This window comes from Mytilus galloprovincialis, chromosome 6 (genome assembly GCF_965363235.1).
Source record: "Mytilus galloprovincialis chromosome 6, xbMytGall1.hap1.1, whole genome shotgun sequence".
Classification (NCBI taxonomy): Eukaryota; Metazoa; Mollusca; class Bivalvia; order Mytilida; family Mytilidae; genus Mytilus; species Mytilus galloprovincialis.
The window spans coordinates 87,253,580-87,273,009 of record NC_134843.1 but is presented as its reverse complement, the minus strand read 5'-3'; the positions used below and the strand labels follow the sequence as shown (position 1 = coordinate 87,273,009).

The window sequence follows — 19,430 nt, the reverse complement described above, 5'->3', positions numbered from 1 at the left end:
ATAAATATGAACCACATAGGAGACAGACCTATCAATACATGATTTTCCAGGCCTGCTTACGGTAATATATATTACCACTATTTTGTATTGAAAACTAATATATTGTACACGAGTTAAAAAATTGAAGTAAGCAAATAGAAATACATATATAATACATAGTAAGACAGAACTAGCAACACATGTTTTTAGAGGCCAGCCAACATTATCAATATTTTTTACCAAGTAGTCATTTGTTTAGTTTTCAAAAGAAATAACAGAATAAAAATAAGTTTTCTAAAAAAATGGATGAAATTTTTTTTGTGACATTTCCATGTTTTTTTTAATATTTTGTTATCACATTTAGCGTAACAACGACAACAATGTCAACATTATTGCATGTTTTTTAATTATTTAAATTAAATAATTCGTTACGCAGTTGATGAATATAACGTCAAAGTACCCAAAATCTGACATATAATTTTTCATTGATTAGCTTGTGTTTTGGTAAAAAAAAAACAGAGGCGAAAGATATTTAAGGGACACTTAAATTGACAATGTCATAGCAAAAAATAAAAAAAACGATTAAAAGACAAGCAGCATAAAAAACACTGAAAGACTAAACTGAGTAAGACGAGCCCAACAAATAAATGTTGGGATAACAGGCGCCCGAATGGTAGACATATCCTGCACCAAATGTGGCACCCGTTGTGCTGCTCATGTCAATGCAAAACCGGTGATACGGTTAATCCGGTAGGTCACATACTGTGAATAGAAGAAGGGGTATGGTTATGACAAGCCAAAAATATATATCGTCATCTGTGAATCAGATTTGTCATGACAATCCCCCAATTATTGATGGCGGCCGTAAACTTTGCAAAAGGGTGATATCAACATTACCAATTGATCTCTTGGTTGTATAGCTTTCTTGTGAGCAGCAACTTTCTATCGTGGAAATCATGATAGGAAATACAAATTTTGGAATATTGTATCAACTGGAGCATATATGCATATGTTAATTTGTAAATGTATTAATTTTCTACAGAACATAACTATGCCCTTGGAAGACACACATGGCAGACTAGAACACACTATTCAAGCGGTAACAAAAAATATATTCCTTCATGGGCAGTTGATGGAAATGAAAACACATTTACACTCACAGAAGCCTCAAGAAATCCATATTGGAGTGTTGATTTGGGGAAAACTGTCCACGTAAAACAGATCAATATTATTAACAGAAAAGATTGCTGTGGTAAGAAGTCTGATAACATGACCTCGTTTAAGATTCAAAATGAATTGATTTGTGTTAGGTAAGAGTGTTAACTTTTAATTTTGATGCTGCACTATAATAGACACGTTTATATGATAATATGTTAATCATTAAACTATCAACTCAATTGATTTAAGTTTAGTACTGTTTTATATCTTTAGCAAAAAACACTTTATATCATGTAATAAATAATCATTTCTTAAAATAAAAATCACACTTTCAAAATTGTGTTACATTTCAGGATGTAATTATTTAATTCCAATACTGTCTTGGAATAACAATTTTCTAGCTGAAGCCTTGTTATAACTTTCAAGAAAAATAGTCACATTTAATAAAAGTACGATCTGTTTTGTTTTTGAGGTCACTCTGTCTAATGTCAAGAAAAAAAAGATACTAAAAAAGGAATAAAATTTGAAAAGCGGTTTCAGGATCTAGTATATGAAATTAAAACCTTTCTGGAATATGGGGGCCATATAGATGAAGTGAATAAAGATGACGATACCTGTTGATTTTTACTGGTCACTTGATCAACAGTCAAACTCATTCATGCTTAGAATTTATTTTGATAAGACGATATGACTGTCTTAAATCAAAATTAATATGGGGGAGGGGTATTAGATCTAACTCTCTGACTGTTCTTTAAATGCTGAAATGTATGTGTCTGGAATATGCCTAAAATATTTTCGAACGGATGTTAAATAGCTCACAAGAAATCAATCGATGTTCAATCAAATTTGGCTTTTCTGAAAGTAACTTGTTGAGAGTGACTTTTCAATTATTTCTCAAAAAGAAAATTACACTCTTCTGATATAGGAAGAGACATTTTTTGTCCTAAAATTCCATGTTGTCTAATTTTCGCAATTCAAGTGTTAATTTCATGAAAGAAAGAAATTGTAAATTATCTAATATATATATCAAATTCTTAAGCTCTGACATATATAACCACAGCAATGATGTCATTTATGACGATTTGAATGAGCAATCGTACGATAGTTAGGCTTTTCTACCTCAAGAATAGATTACCTGAGCCGTATTTGGCAAAACTTTTAAGAATTATGTTCCTCTACTTTTAAACTTCGTACTTTATTTGGCCTTTTTAACTTTCACGGATTCAAGCGTCACTGATGATTTTTTTTTTGTGTACGAATTGCGCGTCTGGCGTAAATTCAAAATTTAATACTGGTATCTATGATGAGTTTAGTCGGCTAAATTTAGTAATGTTTTGGCAGATCTGGCATGTAACGACCTTAGCCCTATGCATGCACCACTGTTTTGTATTGATCCGTGTCTCACCAGTTGTATTTTTTTTAATGACAATTTATATCGGTGCACGTGTGTAGCTGGTCTTTTTTTTTACAAGGAAAAAGACCTTTACTGGGAGTTAAACGGGAATAAAACTGTTATAAGATTTCGGTAGTAAAATCTCATACCTTCGAAGTTTAATACTTTTAGAATACAAACAGTTAAACGAACAAAATATTCAGTGTATCAAAATGTGCATCTATTACATCGTAAATATTGATTCAGATTTAATATGCAGTTTAATATAAAGCCAAATTTAGCATTTTCGTTGCCCTCCCACTTTGAAGATGTTGTGGAGGCTAACTTCTAATATCGTATACAGAAAACAATAACAACCATACAGTTTGACGTTTACTTCATTATATCCGAACTGCTAAGGCGACGTCTCCCTGACGTCAACCCTAGATACATAACAGTAAATCGCGACGTCTTGACTCCCGCGGTATTCTCGACATTCTCCGGGCGGCGAAAAGTAAATATCAAAATTAAATTACAATCAAGAAAAAAAAATGAATTAAAATTACTGTCTCTCAAATTCAAAACTTAAACTTAAAACTTTAGCACAGTCACTTGCTTCCAGACTAGTTATCTTTCGATTAAATCCCAATTAGTCTATTTCGATAATTAACAGTGTCTATATTTTCCGCGCACTTGTTCACATAGTCAAATAATTGGTTTTTGCACTTAGCCAATTAAATCAAGCATATTCGTAAAAGTCCATAATAAATCTGAACAGTTAATAGTTTACGCATTATTTAGTCCATTTTATAATATTTTCCCTGGCTCTTCTGGCTGCTTCTCGGTTTGGCAACATCCGGCTTGTGGTCGCACTTGGTTCTTTCTTCTGTCGAGCTTCTTCGTCCTTTGATGTTTCGATGTCTGTACAAAGTTCAAGGGGATACAACTTGACGATCGGACGTGATGTGGTTCCAGTTTTGGTTCGAATAATAGCGGAACGAACTAGTCCATCATTTCCTTTGGTTAGGTTTTCCACTATTCCGGTTTTCCACATTATTCTTCTGTTTTCATCATGAATCTGAACAATATCGCCTATTCTGATTAAAGTGGAATTGTTTCCCGTTTTCTTGTGGAATTCACGCAAAGAGTCAAATACTCTGTTTTCCATCTGTTCCAGAATTGCTGTAAGAGTAATGATTGTCTTTGAACACGTTTCATAAACTTTGTTTTGTTCATAAATGTCTCATTAAACATGTCAATTTCACGAGTATCCATGTACGGTAATGTATTTATCCTACGTCCATAAAGAAGATGAGCTGGTGTAAGTGGTTGAAGATCCTCCGGGTCTGAAGACACATATGTTAAGGGTCGATCATTTAAGACGGATTCTATCTCTGTAACGATTGTCTGAAGAGTCTCTAAATTTACAAGTGATTTTCCTAGTACTTTTTTTCAAATTCGTTTTCGTCATTCAAATAAGACGCTCCCACCATCCACCAAACCATGGAGCACGTTTAGGGATGAAAAACCAGTCGATTCCTTGTGCTGATAATGTCTCTTTTTAACTTTTTTGAATTACAAAGTTGTTTGATGTCTTCTGACGCGGATACAAAAGTAGAACCATTGTCTGTCATAACTACTTTTGGTAAAGATTTTCTGCTTGAAAAGCGCCGAAAAGCTTGTAAAAATGTTTCTTCTGACAAATTTGTAACGACTTCAAGGTGTATCGCTCTAGTAGAGGCACAAGTGAATAAACATATGTAGACTTTCTTTATGACATTTTCGTTATCTTTTACTTGTAATGCGCCTGTGAAATCTATCCCTGTAGCTGTAAAAGGATCAGCTTCTTGTAGTCGAATTTTAAAACAATTGGCGTGCGGGTTCAATTGAGAGGAGTCGCTTGCGGGTACACTATTTGCTGTAGGTGAAATCAAGGTATGCATGGGTGTATCAGAGGGAGTAACGTGACTAGGTTGAAAAACTGTAGTATTGACGGGTAAATTATGACTTTTCGACTGGGAGGGATTAATGAGTTTTCTAATTTGACGAATTTTTGAATCTAAATCAAACATGTACTCATCTGTTTGTTGAATTTCATCCACCACGTCTTCATCCGAGCTTGCTTCCACAATTTTATCATTCAAATCTTTAAGAATATCCTTTTTCTGTAACACGGAATCTAAAATAGCTGTGACGTCCTCAATTTCTAATTCGGAAAGGTCTCGTATCTCACCAAAATTCTTCCAAAGTCTTGTAATTGCTCCTTTATGTCCGGAACGAACGGCTTTCAGCTTTGTGTCCATTTTCTCTTTTGGTCACGGCACCATAAATGTCGAGGCTAACTTCTAATATCTTATACAGAAAACAATAACAACCATACAGTTTGACGTTTACTTCATTATATCTGAACTGCTAAGGCGACGTCTGCCTGACGTCAACCCTAGATACATAACAGTAAAACACGACGTCTTGACTCCCGCGGTATTCTCGACTGATGTAATTCAATTATTTATATTTTTTGGCCAAAAACAAGCATGTACCCTACTATTGCTTTTGTTCTAGAGAGCAAATCAAATTGATCTTTATGGGATCGTACCTCTTCAGCCTTCATTCTGAAAACTGCCCCTGTTTAATCAAGATTGTTTTTTAAGTATATCTATTTTTCAAATAACACATGGGAGAAATCAACTAGATTATAACCTGGTGATCCAGTGGAGTTTTTTAGAATCTGGTTTTGATCTTCCACTTGACGAAGACTAATGATATGTTCCGGGTATATACCTTACGAAAAACAAAATAAAATTTGTTTTTGAATAAAAACATCTTCGATACTGAAAAGTGTTTGATAACTAAGTGTGTACTAACTTTTTTGTATACAATCGGTGATATGAGGATTGACACAGACAGATTGAAGATTGAAGAACAATGTCTATACTCTTCATATTGATATCTCTTCAGGCAAACATAGGAGAAATCAACCACATCATAACCTGATGATCGAATAGATTGTAGAATCTTATTTTGATCTTCCTGTTGATGAACACTGATGAGATGTATATAAAAATAAGCAAGTTTTAGCTTTCTTAAAAGCTGTGGACTGCTTCGCTCTGTCCTAATTTAATGTAATATGTGTGCATGTGGTATTTTTAGATAGCTGGTTGATATAAAATGGATTTACTTTAAGAGTGTTCGTTATAAGTGTGCCTCTCCAGAGGTGTGCCTAGATTAGGAGAAGTTATAAAATACAGATAATGTTTTTCTTAAAACGTTGTATAGGAACATTGTTTAGTAGAACAAATCGTGCATATTGCAGACTGACAAAGCAAATAAACGTGTATTGATAATTGATATTTCAATATTGAATTTCAGTGTGCAATATATGCATAATAAAACGAACATGAATTAATGACAGTTGATCGGAACTGATATACACAGTTAATTTTCCGGCTTTGAATGAATTATCCTGAACGAGAAAAGTCTGTAATTATCTATCTCATTTAAACCAATGGCTGTTGCTGATTCTCAGCCGCATCATAAGGTAAACAATCAGTGATCAGTTGATATTTTAAGATGGCGTGTATGTCTACTGAAACTAATAGCTCCGCACCGTGATGCGAAGCAAAAAAAAAGGAAAATTTGTTTTGAATTAAAATTTGTGTCAATACAACGAGCGTACTAACTATTTTGAATACAATCGGTGATATGATGATTGACACAGACAAATTGAAGATTGAAGAACAATGTATATACTCTTCATATTGATATCTTTTCAGGTGATCGACTGAAGAATATAGAGGTTACAGTTGGATTTGATTACAATAAGATGAAAAATTGTAGTAATTTTAAAGGACCTGGTAAAACTGGACAAGTCATTATGTTAGCATGCAAAACTCCGATCGCAGGCCGCTATGTGACAATTTTGAAAAGAGGAACATGGCATCTCAGTTTGGCAGAAGTTCAAGTGCTAGGCTATACAGGTAAACATTTAAAGATTTATTTGAATATCTATCTGGTTGTATGCTTTTTAATACACGTAGTAATGTAAAATAGGTTACGAATGATTTATAATTTTAAAATTGCTGGCATATTTGTTTTTAATATTCGCCTCAGTTATCATTATTAACTTTGTAATTGTCAATTTAAGATTAAATTTTAAAAAAATAACATATTTAACCCTATACCCATATTTCAGAAACTTCCAAATTTGGCCGATACTAGCATGTAAAAGATGCCATATTTGAGTTGCCAAATCTTTTAAACCTATGGTTCAAATCTTTTAAAATTTTTACAAAATGTTTAGGTTGGCCTAGTTTATCAATGAACAAAAAATTAAGAAAAATTAAACAACAGGCTTTTTTTTGGGTATAGTGTTGGGTACCCCCTTAATTAATTTCAATTAAAATAGTTTGAAGGATTAAAATTTGATTTAAAATTAGATTAAATATACATGTTGTAAGAGGAGACAACACTGTAAAAATGCTGTTTTTTTGGCAGTGAAAATTGCAAACTTTTGTGAAGCCACTGTAGCTCTTTTCAGACAGTGAACCTTCTATGTAGCGAGAATTCTTTTAAAAGACAAGGTAAAAATCTATGAAATTTATACAGTTTTGATTATGTAAAATTGGCCTGTATCATGCCTACATGGGTATGCACATAGCCTGATTTAAGGTTTTTCATGTTCAGATTAGGCATTAATTTCCTATTTTCTCTAAATAAAACTTTTTTAGTATGTTAAAAGTAAACTTTATTTAATTTTAATTTCATTATAAACTAGAGAAAATTTTGATTCCAGTGATATCTAGTTTTATTCATGTGAATTCATTAATATTCGTTGGATACCAATTTTCGTGGATTTCGTGGGTACAGGAGAACCACGTATTCAAATGTTCCACGAATAACAAATTTTCTAAAGGAATGTAAACAGACTTTGCTATAACCACGAAATTGAATATCCACGAAAATACATTTTTTCTCAATCCACGAAAATTGGTACCCACGAAAATAAATGAATCCACAGTATACTTATTAACTATAATCCCACTAAGGGTCACTTATAAATGGTCCCTCAAAAGATGACACCATAGAAAAAACTGTTGATTACAGCCTTAATATTGAGCTTTAATGTTCAAACTGTCATGGAGCTTAAACAATTTACTTTGGAATATGTTTATTTGAAATGTTGCGTCCAGTATTTAGACAATGAATAACATATTCTTAGTTCATGTTTTTAATTTCAGTAACTCATGTAAAATCTGAAAAATCACAAGTTATGAAATCTTTTTTGTATTAATGTGCTTTTAAATTTTTTTTAATTACTTAATTATCACAATATCGTAACAATGACAACAATATCAACATAATTGCAAGTATTTATAAAAAAAAATCATGTTTTAATGCTTATCTGTTTAGTTTTAATTGTCGGCTTGTTTTTACACGCACAATTTAATATGGACACATGACCCAATCAAATCTACATGCACGTAAAGTCATTGATCTTATATTTTAGAGAAAAAAAGTAGTTCCTGCTATTATTACTGTTATTCTGTATTAAATAATACAATATTGGTCTCAAGTTAAAAAAATATTAAGAGGCAAGAAAAAATAGATTTGAACCACATAAAAAGACAGAACTAGCAACAGATGTTTTTAGAGGCTAGCCAATATTATCATTTTTTTTTTACCAAGTAGTCATTTGTTTAGTTTTCAAAAGAAGTTACAGAATAAAATTAAGTTTCCTCAAAAAAAATGTTCATCCCGCTATAAAAATGTTGAATACTGCTCAAAACTAAATTTTGAGTGGGAAAATATGAGTGGTTGCCATGGTAACGGACACTCTATTTTTTGGTTGTTAAGCGTTATAAAATCTTTCAAAAATCAGCTAAATCACCACAATTCAGAGCCTGAATATGAATAGAATCATGCATTTTTCATTAATGTTCATATGTAACATTGATACAACTTGGTTTAAGCTTCATTTTAGTGAAGATTGCATGTGAGCCAAATTTGAGATTTTTTGGATAGAATTGCCGAACAATGCATATTTTCAAATTTTCTGAAATTGTTATTTTTGCGAAATTATCAAATTTTCTCTGGTGTTTTTCAGAAAAGTCCGAATGTGTACAGAATAGTTAGCACTGTAGTTATGAAGTTTAGATACTACTTTACCAAATTAGATAGATAAATGCGTGGGTTTTTCTTTAGTTTTATTACCATAGCAACCGATTTTTTCCTTGGAAACGGATTTTTTATTTGCAGAATATTGCAATGTCCAGAATTGTTTCATAACCGATATGAAAATACATAAAAGCTAACGTAAACTTTAAATTACTATCGTCAAGTGTTGTTGACTTCAATTGTTACCATGGAAACACATATCATCCTTAGCAGCATCCACTCAAAAACTGCATAATTAGAAATTTTTGTAAAAAAAAAACATAAATAGAGGGTGTATATATAACAATTGGAATATGACTGCATGCTTTGCTTCATTCACAGTCTTGTCTGTTTTTTTTTTCTTTAGACGGTTCAATTAATGTAATATATGATGTTACATTGGGATTTGGTGGTGGGGGGGGGGGATTTACCGTATGTTGATTTTTTAAAATGTTTACTACAAGTAGATACTTGAACAGATAATTGCGTTTGGTCGGACTTTGTTTCGAGTTCATCATCTGATAATCAATTTTTGAAAGTAAACAGATGATAAACTTCATGGGATTGCAATAGCCGGGCCAACCTAGCTTATGGTTAGGCATGATATATATGGCCCTTAACAATTGTGATAAAATTCTTAATTTCTTAGGGCACACACCCGTCTGACATGTTATTCCACCAGCATAAATCACAAAATTGACCTGTAACATAATATTAAGCTTACAGACAAATAATAGAATCATTTGGTCAAAGCATTTCTAATCTGAAACTGAAGTGTGATGGACGGGCGGAGAGACGGACAGGCAAATTGAACATCTCTTAAGTTGGTAGTGACTTAAAAAATAATAATAGTCAATTGGTGATTGATAATATCAGAAGTGCAGTACAATTGAATCCTTTAATATATAGCTATTAACATATCATTAATAGCTCCTTTGCTGTACTGCTATCCCGCAATTGGAATTCAGGATCTCCGAAATAGACAAATAGATACATCTACTAAGTTGGAATTGTGCTAATCACGGTAAAATAAAAATGCTATTACTGGCAAAATTATCAAATTATTGTGCAAAATAATTGTATTAATTATGATTCAGTCCTTGCTATGCATCGTTCTACATATATCTAATAAGTTCATGATTCTGATAACATTATATCTTGTTTTGTGTGTGTATCAGCTGAAGCACACTTCTCATCCTTCTGAAACCCCTCTCTTCTCCTTTAAGATAGTAAACATGTAAACAGATATCATTTTTTAGGTTGAATCTTCAAAAAAATCGTTTTGGTATGTTCAAACGTTCTTTTTTATCTTTACATGATCATGAATTACGCCCCCATTTTCTTTATCTATCTTTGTAATTTTTATAAAAGACTGTACATTAGTTCCGACATTTGGAATGATTACAAGATTAATAACAGTAATAATTTGAAGACCAATTCCACACATGGTCTTATTCAACTAACCACAACACTAGAAACAGCACAGTACATAACAATCTTAATTATTTGTCTTTATCAATGCTTTCTTGTCCCAACAAGTTGTAATCATTAATGAATACAAGACTTTAGTGTCCAAGTGTGAAATAAAAGAACAAATTTCCAATATCACGTGCATTGCACATATTTGATCGATTCAAGGTACAAGGGCAAAAACTAAAATTAACACTTTTATACTGCAACTAGTTGTGTTTATTTCCTAAATATAGTAACACAGCTATATTTTGTATAATGTCAATTTCATCATGGAACGCTTTCTCCACAATCAGGGGGTCATTAAAGGATGAAAATAAGTTCGAAATTTGTGTTACGATTTTAAAAGCTATCAAAGTATGGTTTCCATTTTCTAATTTTAGTTATCATCAACCAAATCTTATGAAACATGTATACACAGTGCTTATTACCACAAAACAGAGATCAAGTTTGAATTTTGTTGGTATGACTGTCAACTGTATAATTTGCCTTAAATGGCCTGTTTAACTAAAGAAATTTCTAAAAGTGTCCATTTGATCTAAGGAGAACCTATCTGGAGCCCTTTTTTCTGTCATAAATACCATATTATATTTTTCGACTTTCATGTAGATTTTTTTTTTCTTTTCTGTTAACTTAAAAAAAGGAAGATGTGGTATAATTGTTAATGAAATAACTCTCTTCAAGAGACCAACATGATATATAAATTAACAACTATAGGTTATCATACGACTTTCAACAATGAGCTAAGCCGCATAGGCAGTTGTAAAAGGTCTCGAAATGACAATGTTAAACAATTCAAACTAGAAAACCTAACGACCGAACTTTGGTGTTGGGTCTATATCTTTTAACATTAAACCTCCCTTTAGTTTTTCATGAATTTGTTATATGACATTGAGAAGTTACTAAAATTTATTCTTTGAAAAAACGACGGGCGTAACATGCGCTCATGGAGCAGCTGTTTATTTTTATTTTATGGAATAACACTCCTTTCATAAAAGTCTAGGATCAGCCCCCAAAGGTATGAGTACATTCGAACTGTGCAGTAAATCTGAAGTAGTTAATGTACACCTTGTCATTGCATTATCCTGAGTAATAACAAAGAGATTTTACCTTTGTTATGTGTGAAATGTTCTTAAAAGACCATGACTTTATATGTTTTCTTTTGGTCTGTCCGTCCATCTGTCTGTCCTTGTCACTTCAGTTTCAGTTTGGAAATGCTTAAACGAAATGTGCCTATTATTGGTTTGTAAGCTTATATTTGTAAGTGAGATTTCAAGTTCTGTTTCTTGCTGTTTGAAATTTCTTAATTTCTTCCCATTTGTAAAGGACAGTATATTGTTAGAGCAATACTTTCAAATATTATATGGACCTTGACAAAAGCTAAGTCCATCATCTGTTAGTATCATTTCATTAATAATTATAGATTACCAGATTGAAACCAAATGTTGTAGGAGAAATTAAAATAACAAATATACGGAACACTGAAGATAATTCTAAACAGAAAGTCTCTAAGCAAATGACAAAATCAAAAGCTCAAACATATCAAACAAAAGGATAAAAACTGTCATTTATTACTGACTTGGTACAGGCATTTTCTTATGTAGAAAATGGTAGATTTAACCTGGTTTTATAGCTAAACCTCTCAATTTTCCTTATAAGGTTTTATGAAAATTTCAAACAAAAACTACCAAACCTCCACTCCTCTCCCAAAATGCCACAGTGTATATATTCAAATTTGTTGAGTCTTCTCAAGGAGCAAAGACAGGACTGAGAGGTAAACAGATTAAAGCATGCAGTTATATTCCCATTAGAAACATGAAAATTATAAGCATAATTATACGTATGTTTTAACATAAAATTATATTATATCTATTTTGATTGGATGTTGTTATGGGTGATATTTGTTACCATGACAACTGTTGTAATAATAATTAACCGTTGTAGTTTAGATTTAGAGTATATATTTGCTTCTATGTATTTTCATAAAGGTTTGGAAATAATTGAGAACATTGAATTCCCTATACTGCAGAATTCAAATAATAAAAATCTGTTTCCAAGGAGCAAATACGTTAATATGGTGATCAAATTCAAGAGAGCCCATCGCAATATTCCATTTATTTTGGTCAAGTAGTATTCAAACTTTGTTACTACAATCCTAGCCGGTGCATTACGTTTGCGCGCATTACTATTATATTTGCGCGCAAAAATCATTAAGTTTGCGCGCAGCTTTTGTTTACATTTGCGCGCATTTATATGACAGGTAAACTCAGGTAAATACAGGTAATGATACATATTTATTCATTTAATAGACAGTATTTAATTGTCAACTAACAATTTCAATGAAGGCAGATTTTTTAGAAGCTCTTTCATAGATGAGTATTTTTCTAATATAAATTTTCTTGACAAGTATGTTTTTTTCAAAATGACAATTATCTACAACAGTTTTATTTACAAGTGTATATAGTGCATCTACATCTTCATCAGCTCTGTGTGCATCATAAGTTTGATCCAATAATGTTTAAAATAAATTAGGTTGAGAATAGGAACTTAGGCCTGGATGAGATGATTTAAATAATAATAATGTATCTACAAAACCGGAAATACTGGTCATAAATTTATGAAGTAAGCTACATGCAATCATAATTACATATATTATGGCCTATAATAACATTATTATGTGATTTATCAAGAAAAGAAATAAAATCGTTCAAACACTTTTTGATACCAACAGCTGGCATAACATTTCCTTTAAACAAGAGCTGACCATTCTCAAACGTAATTCCTGTGATTTCAGCGGCCTTCTGTGTCACTTGGCATGATGGTAAAACAAATGAATTATACATCTCCTCATCCCTTTTGGCAGATTACTGTAATATGTTTGATGTTTTACCTGCAAAGATAAAATATTTTATCATAAATTAGAAAAATTTGTGCTGCATAATAATAATAATGGTATTCAAGCCATTAATGAATGACATGAGATTATAACTTGTATCAATTACTTAGAACAATTGTTTGACATTGTTGACTGTTATAGCAGACCTAATTAATCTATTTCATCTTTCACAAGTTGTTGAAATGCAACAAGACTGACTATTGTTTTTGAATGCTTTCAACACTTTGAAGTTGACTCACTAGCTGACATTGATTGAAGTCGAATTAACAATGGCAAATCTCAGTTCATTGAGATTGTTTGGTCCTGTACCTAATTGTTCAATAACTTTGAATATTTTGCCTAGCTTACATGTTAAAATGATAATATGGCTTACTTAGTCATATTAGAAAAAGTATAAAAGGTCCACAGTATTGTAATTAGAAGTTTAAAATGTATCACATGTAACCATTTTGTATATTTTTTAGTAAGTGCATACAATGAGCGTTGCTCAACACGAGTTGGAGATGTCTCATGTTATAATAACATGGTTTGTGTGTCTGATATTTGTGATTGTGAGATTCCCGCCATGCAGTATCACTATCCTTATGATAAAAGTTGTAAAGCAAGTACGTATTCATGGTATATAATTGTAATCTAAATTGGATAAAACCAACCTTATGTTATATAATGTATCTTTTTAATCATTAATTTATTTCTGTAAAGACTGTATCTCTAAATTGCTTCTCCAGAACTATCTGTCGAAGAAAGAAAATTCATTAAATAATCCAAGATTATTGGTTCGCCAGACGGGCGTTCCATCTGCATAAGACTCATTAAATGAGTTTGATTATATATGAAAGTTTGTTACTGCAAATTGGCAGTCACATTGTAATTAATTCAAATACAAATAATAAGCTAAATACAAACAAATACCTTAAAGATAACTTAACCGACTCAGTTATTGGCCAGAGGACTATCAAAATCTATAGAAAAAGTTGTTATCCTTGGACAAAAACGAAACATTGCAATAAACTAACTTCATTGTACAAACCACAAAAAAAAAAACTAAAGAGTCTGATTTAACTATGCAAATCCCCCTAAAAGAAAATTAAATTAAAGTACTTGGGATGAACTGAAATGCTCCTGAAAGGAAAGCAGATCCTCTTCGACATATAGCACCTGTCCTGATGCTTTTGTAGTAATAATTAAATAATGTCAAATTAGACTAAATAAGGTTTAGTCAGTTGAAAAATATTCGAGGTCATTTATACAATAACATTAAACCAGCTCGAAAGTGGTAGGCAGTTGAATTAACAATGGCAAGTTTCATTACCGTTGCGATTCTTGGGCCCTGTACCTTATTGTTCAATAACTTTGAATATTTTGCTTAGCTTATATGATCCCCCAACTATGTTATTGTTCTATTATAATGCCATTATGTTATTGGTCTATTATAATTTTGAAAATACTTTGAACGACACAATTAGTTTCCTTGCGTAGTGGTATTAATCATATGTGGATTCTTAAAAAATTATAAAGAACTTCTGGATAATTTTAAATCTCGGTCCTTTTTATGAAAAGAGGGACGAAAGATACCAAAGGGACAGTCAAACTCATAAATCTAAAACAAACTGACAACGCCATGGCTAAAAATGAAAAAGACAAACAGAAAAACAATAGTACACATGACACAACATAGAAAACTAAAGAATAAACAACACGAACCCCACCAAAAACTAGGGGTGATCTCAGGTATGAAATTAGTTCTGACAAAAATTTTGAATTTTTAACCCTTTGCATCACCTTTCCCCATGTGAAATCATAATTTTGAAAATACTTTATACGACAAAATTATTTTATATTTCTTCCTGTGTGACGTTTACATTTTCTGAAGTGAAACACGCGACTTTACACTAAGAGTTGATGTGAATGTAGTCACATGACTTTAAAGATTTCAATTTAATTTTTTTTATCTAAAATATAATATTAGCGATAAGTAAGCAATGAATGTTGTTGTTAAATTTGATATATGCTTTTTGTGCTTTTTTGTTAAATATTTATTTGTTTTGAGGTTGTGATACCGTCATGACTACTGTACCCGTATTTTGATAATGTTTCCAATAACGTTTGTTTTGTTCACGCATCGTTGTAAATATAATGGAATTTGATGCGGCTGTCATGCAAGTAAGAGTTTTAGCGCTAATAAAATCAGGTTTAATCCACCATTTTCTACATTTGAAAATGCCTGTAACAAGTCAGGAATATGACAATTGTTGCCCATTCGTTTGATGTGCTTTATCATTTGATTTTGCCGTTCGATTAGGGACTTTCCATTTTTTCTTTTCATCGGAGTTCAGTATTTCTGTGATTTTTATTTTTGCTATTTGAACATTTGTATTGTACTATCTTAAATTCTAATATAGTTGACTTATTTCTATTTAAAAAATGTATAAAAGGTCCACAGCGTTGTTGTTAGAAGTTTAAAATGTATTACACAATTTAGTATATTTTTTTAGTAAGTACATACAACGAGAATTGCTCAACACTAGTTGGAGATACCTCATGTTACAATAATATGGTTTGTGTTTCTGGTATTTGTGATTGTGAGATTCCAGCTATGCAGTATCATGATCCCTATGATAAAAGTTGTAAAGCAAGTACGTATTCATGTTATTTATTTGTAATCTAAATCGTATAAAACAAACTTAATAAACAATATATGTTATATAATTGATCTTTTTCATCATAATTTTTTATATCTTCGTACACTGTATCTCTATATTGCTTCTACAGATTTATCTGTCGAAGAAAGAAAACTCATCAAATAAACCAGGATTATTTGTTCACTAGACGGCCGTTTCGCCTGTATAAGACTCATTAAATGAGTTTGAATTAAAGATTCGTTACTTCAAATTTGCAATACACATTGTATTTACTTATGTCAAGAATATGGCGCTATTCATTTACAAGGCAACTAACGTCGACACTAACGTTACCTATTGTTTACATTACGCCTTTGACTGTATAGGTAGCATTGCCTTGTGCGCAACTCATCATTACATGAATGCAGTGTATATGAACATAAGCCATATCAATTTAGAAATAAATACTAACCACAACCTTTAGTATAACTTATCCTACTCAGTTATTTGCCAGAGGACTTTAAAATTCATAAGACAGACTTGAAATACTAGGGAAAAACGAAACATTAGAGATAAAACTGACTCTACTTTACAAAACCGCAACTAAGAGACTAAAGACTTTACAATACAAAATTCCCTAAAACAAGAGGAAAGCAAAATAAAACACTGGGATGAGATCAGATGCTCCTTAAATGTATGCAGATCCTCTTCCACATGTAGCACCTGTCCTGATGCTAGTGAAGTAATAATAATTAATGTCAAATAGAATAGAAAAGAACGGGAGTTAGATTAAGACAGTAGGAACATATTCATTATTCTTGTGGTCATCTGTAAAATAAATGTTCAATAACATTAAACCACCTCGAAAGCGCCCATTAAAAGTGTAAGAAGCAACCCTTCATCCAGAAAAAAACCATGTTAGAACATGAACACTCTGTTAATATTGTATTAACTAGAAGAACTTTACTCATATATACAGGCGCTGCTGGAATAATGCTGCATAGAAATGCATAGAAAGTTTATAATGAGGAAGCAGAAATAATCTCCTTTGTCGTTCTAATTTTTTTCTGAACAGATTCTCAATGTCACTTTCTAGATATAAATCATGCATGAATCCGACTTTGTTATATTTGTTGTATCGTTTATTAAAAGCTAATTAAATGGGATAAATGCGGTCATTTTATTTCCTGAACTTTGAATTAAACATTAATTAGATGTGTTTTATCGTTTATTTAAAAGTCAATTGCATATTGACCTTTAAAACTATTGCTTAGTTGATATGTATTAATTTTTTTTCTTTATGGGGAACTACTAGTTGAAGGTCAATGCTATGTTGTATTATTATTTTTTTTGCATCTCATTCCATGGAAATTATTTGGCCTAGTCATGGTCTATTGATTCGTGAAACATTTGCTTAATTCATAATTATGTATTAGTTTTTTGTTTAGGTTAGCTTATGTGGCACCACTCGTAATGTGGAAGGTCAATGATATTTGGAAATGGATTAATATAAGCTAACAGCTTGTTTCTGGATCCTATTAATTATTCACTTGTATTATTATGTAAATGCCTATTTGTGTACATTAATTTACCTCACTTTAATTAATAATAAAATATGTTTACACTAATGATATTAGGTATGCAGTTGTATTGTAAGTGACACATCTTATTTCCACGGAGAGAATTTTGCCGTGGAACTTCAGTCGTGGTCTTTTTGCCTTGGTACTTGCTTATTTAGCATGTTTGAAGATGTGACAAGGTACCACTGGTGGTAGATAAATGATTTTCGGTATGCGGTTGTATTCAACAATGGCAAATTTCATGGAGATTTTTTGGCCCTGTACCTTCAGCCGTGGTTCAATAACTTTGAATATTTTGCATAAATTGCATTTTGAAATGTTTCTATTTTAACATTTGTATTGTACTATCTAACCTGATAAGTAAAGAATAACAGCACTGTATTTGAAGAGTTGTAATCTTCAATTATGAATTTGACAGTCGCAAATGTAGTTTAACTGACGACGCTAAGCTGAGCCAGTAAAACAGATATTTGCGACCGTCATATGCACAATTGACGGTGGAAATTCTTCAAATACAGTTCTGTTTAACCTATTGTAATGGAATTCTCCCAACCCACACATAATGTTACCAAAAAATAAAAAATATTAATTTACTTGTATCAATGACCTAAAATGTTTACTCATAAATTCCTTCCGCATAAAAAAGTGCAAGATAAGAAAGTTTTAGTAATGAAATAATCTGCATGAAATAAATATATTAATATAAAATAGAAGATGTGGTATGATTTCCAATAAGAAAATTCTCTACAAAAGACAAAACGACACAGAATTAACCACTATAGGTCACCGCACGGCCTTCAATAATAAGCAAAGCCTATACTACATTGACAGCTATGAAAGGCCCCGAAATGACAAATGTAAAAAAAAAATCAAACTACAAAACTACCGGTCTAATTTATGTAACAAAAAAATTAACGAAATTATCATCCACAAACAACAACCACTAATTTACAATCGCCTAAATTGGGACAAACACAAACATTGAGACTGTGGCAGGGTTAATAGTCCAGTCAAACTAAGATTTAACCTCAGACTAATTGCAACAGAAAATGTTTTAGTTCTTATCTATAGCATTATGCCCTTTATATTCACAGAAAAAGGTCCCATAAAATTTAACTTGAGGAAAACTCAAAATCAGCATTTTTAATTTCCTATGGAAATTAACGTTGGAAGGGGAGATAATTCTTTCAAAAATGTGTCTTTTTTGGTCATTTTTTGGTTGTTTTTCTTGAAATTTATGTAAAGTATGATACTTTGATGTTTATAAGTTTGTGTTTGACTAAATTATATAATCTTCTGCAAATGTACAAAACCGAAGTGTTATGGGTAGTTTTATTTTTTTCATGCATTTTTATTAAAGAAATTGCAAATTTGAAGCTGTGTAACCATTTTGAAAAAATAATGTGAAAATTTGGTATTGTTTATATCTGTATATTATATATTTTCAGCAACTTACTTGGCTAAAGAAATTTTAAACAACAAAAAGAAGTTTACATGCTTAATTTTTTTTTTTATTAAATCTGAGATTCTTTACCTTGACATGTTGAAAAATTCAACAAATGGTCAACTAATGAATTACGAAATCTAGATTATAGCTTGATAAAATATATGAAAACACCTTTAGAGTTGTTTGTTATACTCTAAACACCGCTAAAAAATCAAGAATCAATACATTCTGATGAATAGAAGCGGTTGAGTTATAATTTTGTATCAATTTTTATTGATATTTCTGCCTTTTTTGTAAGAGTTATCTCCCTATTCACATTGTTTCAATACAAATCTCCATAGGAATTTTAAATGGTGTTTTTTTAGTCTTCCTCAATTTAGATTTTATGGGACTTTTTTCTGGGTTTATTTGGGGTATAATGCTAACGATTAAAACTTAAAAATCTTCTGTTGCAATAAATTTCAGGTTTGGGTCAAATTTATGCTAGATTGACTGGACTATAAACATGTGAGCAGGATCCCAACCTTCCCCATAACGTAGTCTTAAAAGGACACAGCTTTGTTTGTTGTTCTTGAGGATGTCTGCTTGTCATGTTTTGGAATCTTTCACATGTATAATTATAAGTCATTTGTTAAAGTCTTATAAAATTTTATTTATTTTTTTATAGTATTTGAGAACTTTAACTGGTCAATGATAAAGCTATGAAAATCCAAGAGAGAGAATTGTCCGGCCAAAATTCCAATGGCTAGTATCT

General features: G+C 31.5%; 1 protein-coding gene across 6 annotated transcripts in view; it reads left to right on the top strand.

The window, feature by feature from the left end:
- Positions 1 to 19,430, top strand: part of LOC143080593 (polycystin-1-like protein 2) — a 113,111-nt gene that overhangs the window by 25,560 nt on the left and 68,121 nt on the right. For all 6 annotated transcript variants that reach the window (XM_076256504.1, XM_076256506.1, XM_076256505.1 and 3 more), the window contains 4 exons: positions 1,022 to 1,231; positions 6,283 to 6,486; positions 13,493 to 13,633; positions 15,524 to 15,664. In XM_076256504.1, coding sequence (XP_076112619.1) covers positions 1,022 to 1,231; positions 6,283 to 6,486; positions 13,493 to 13,633; positions 15,524 to 15,664 — 696 coding nt within the window. The remainder of the gene's footprint in view (positions 1 to 1,021; positions 1,232 to 6,282; positions 6,487 to 13,492; positions 13,634 to 15,523; positions 15,665 to 19,430) is intronic.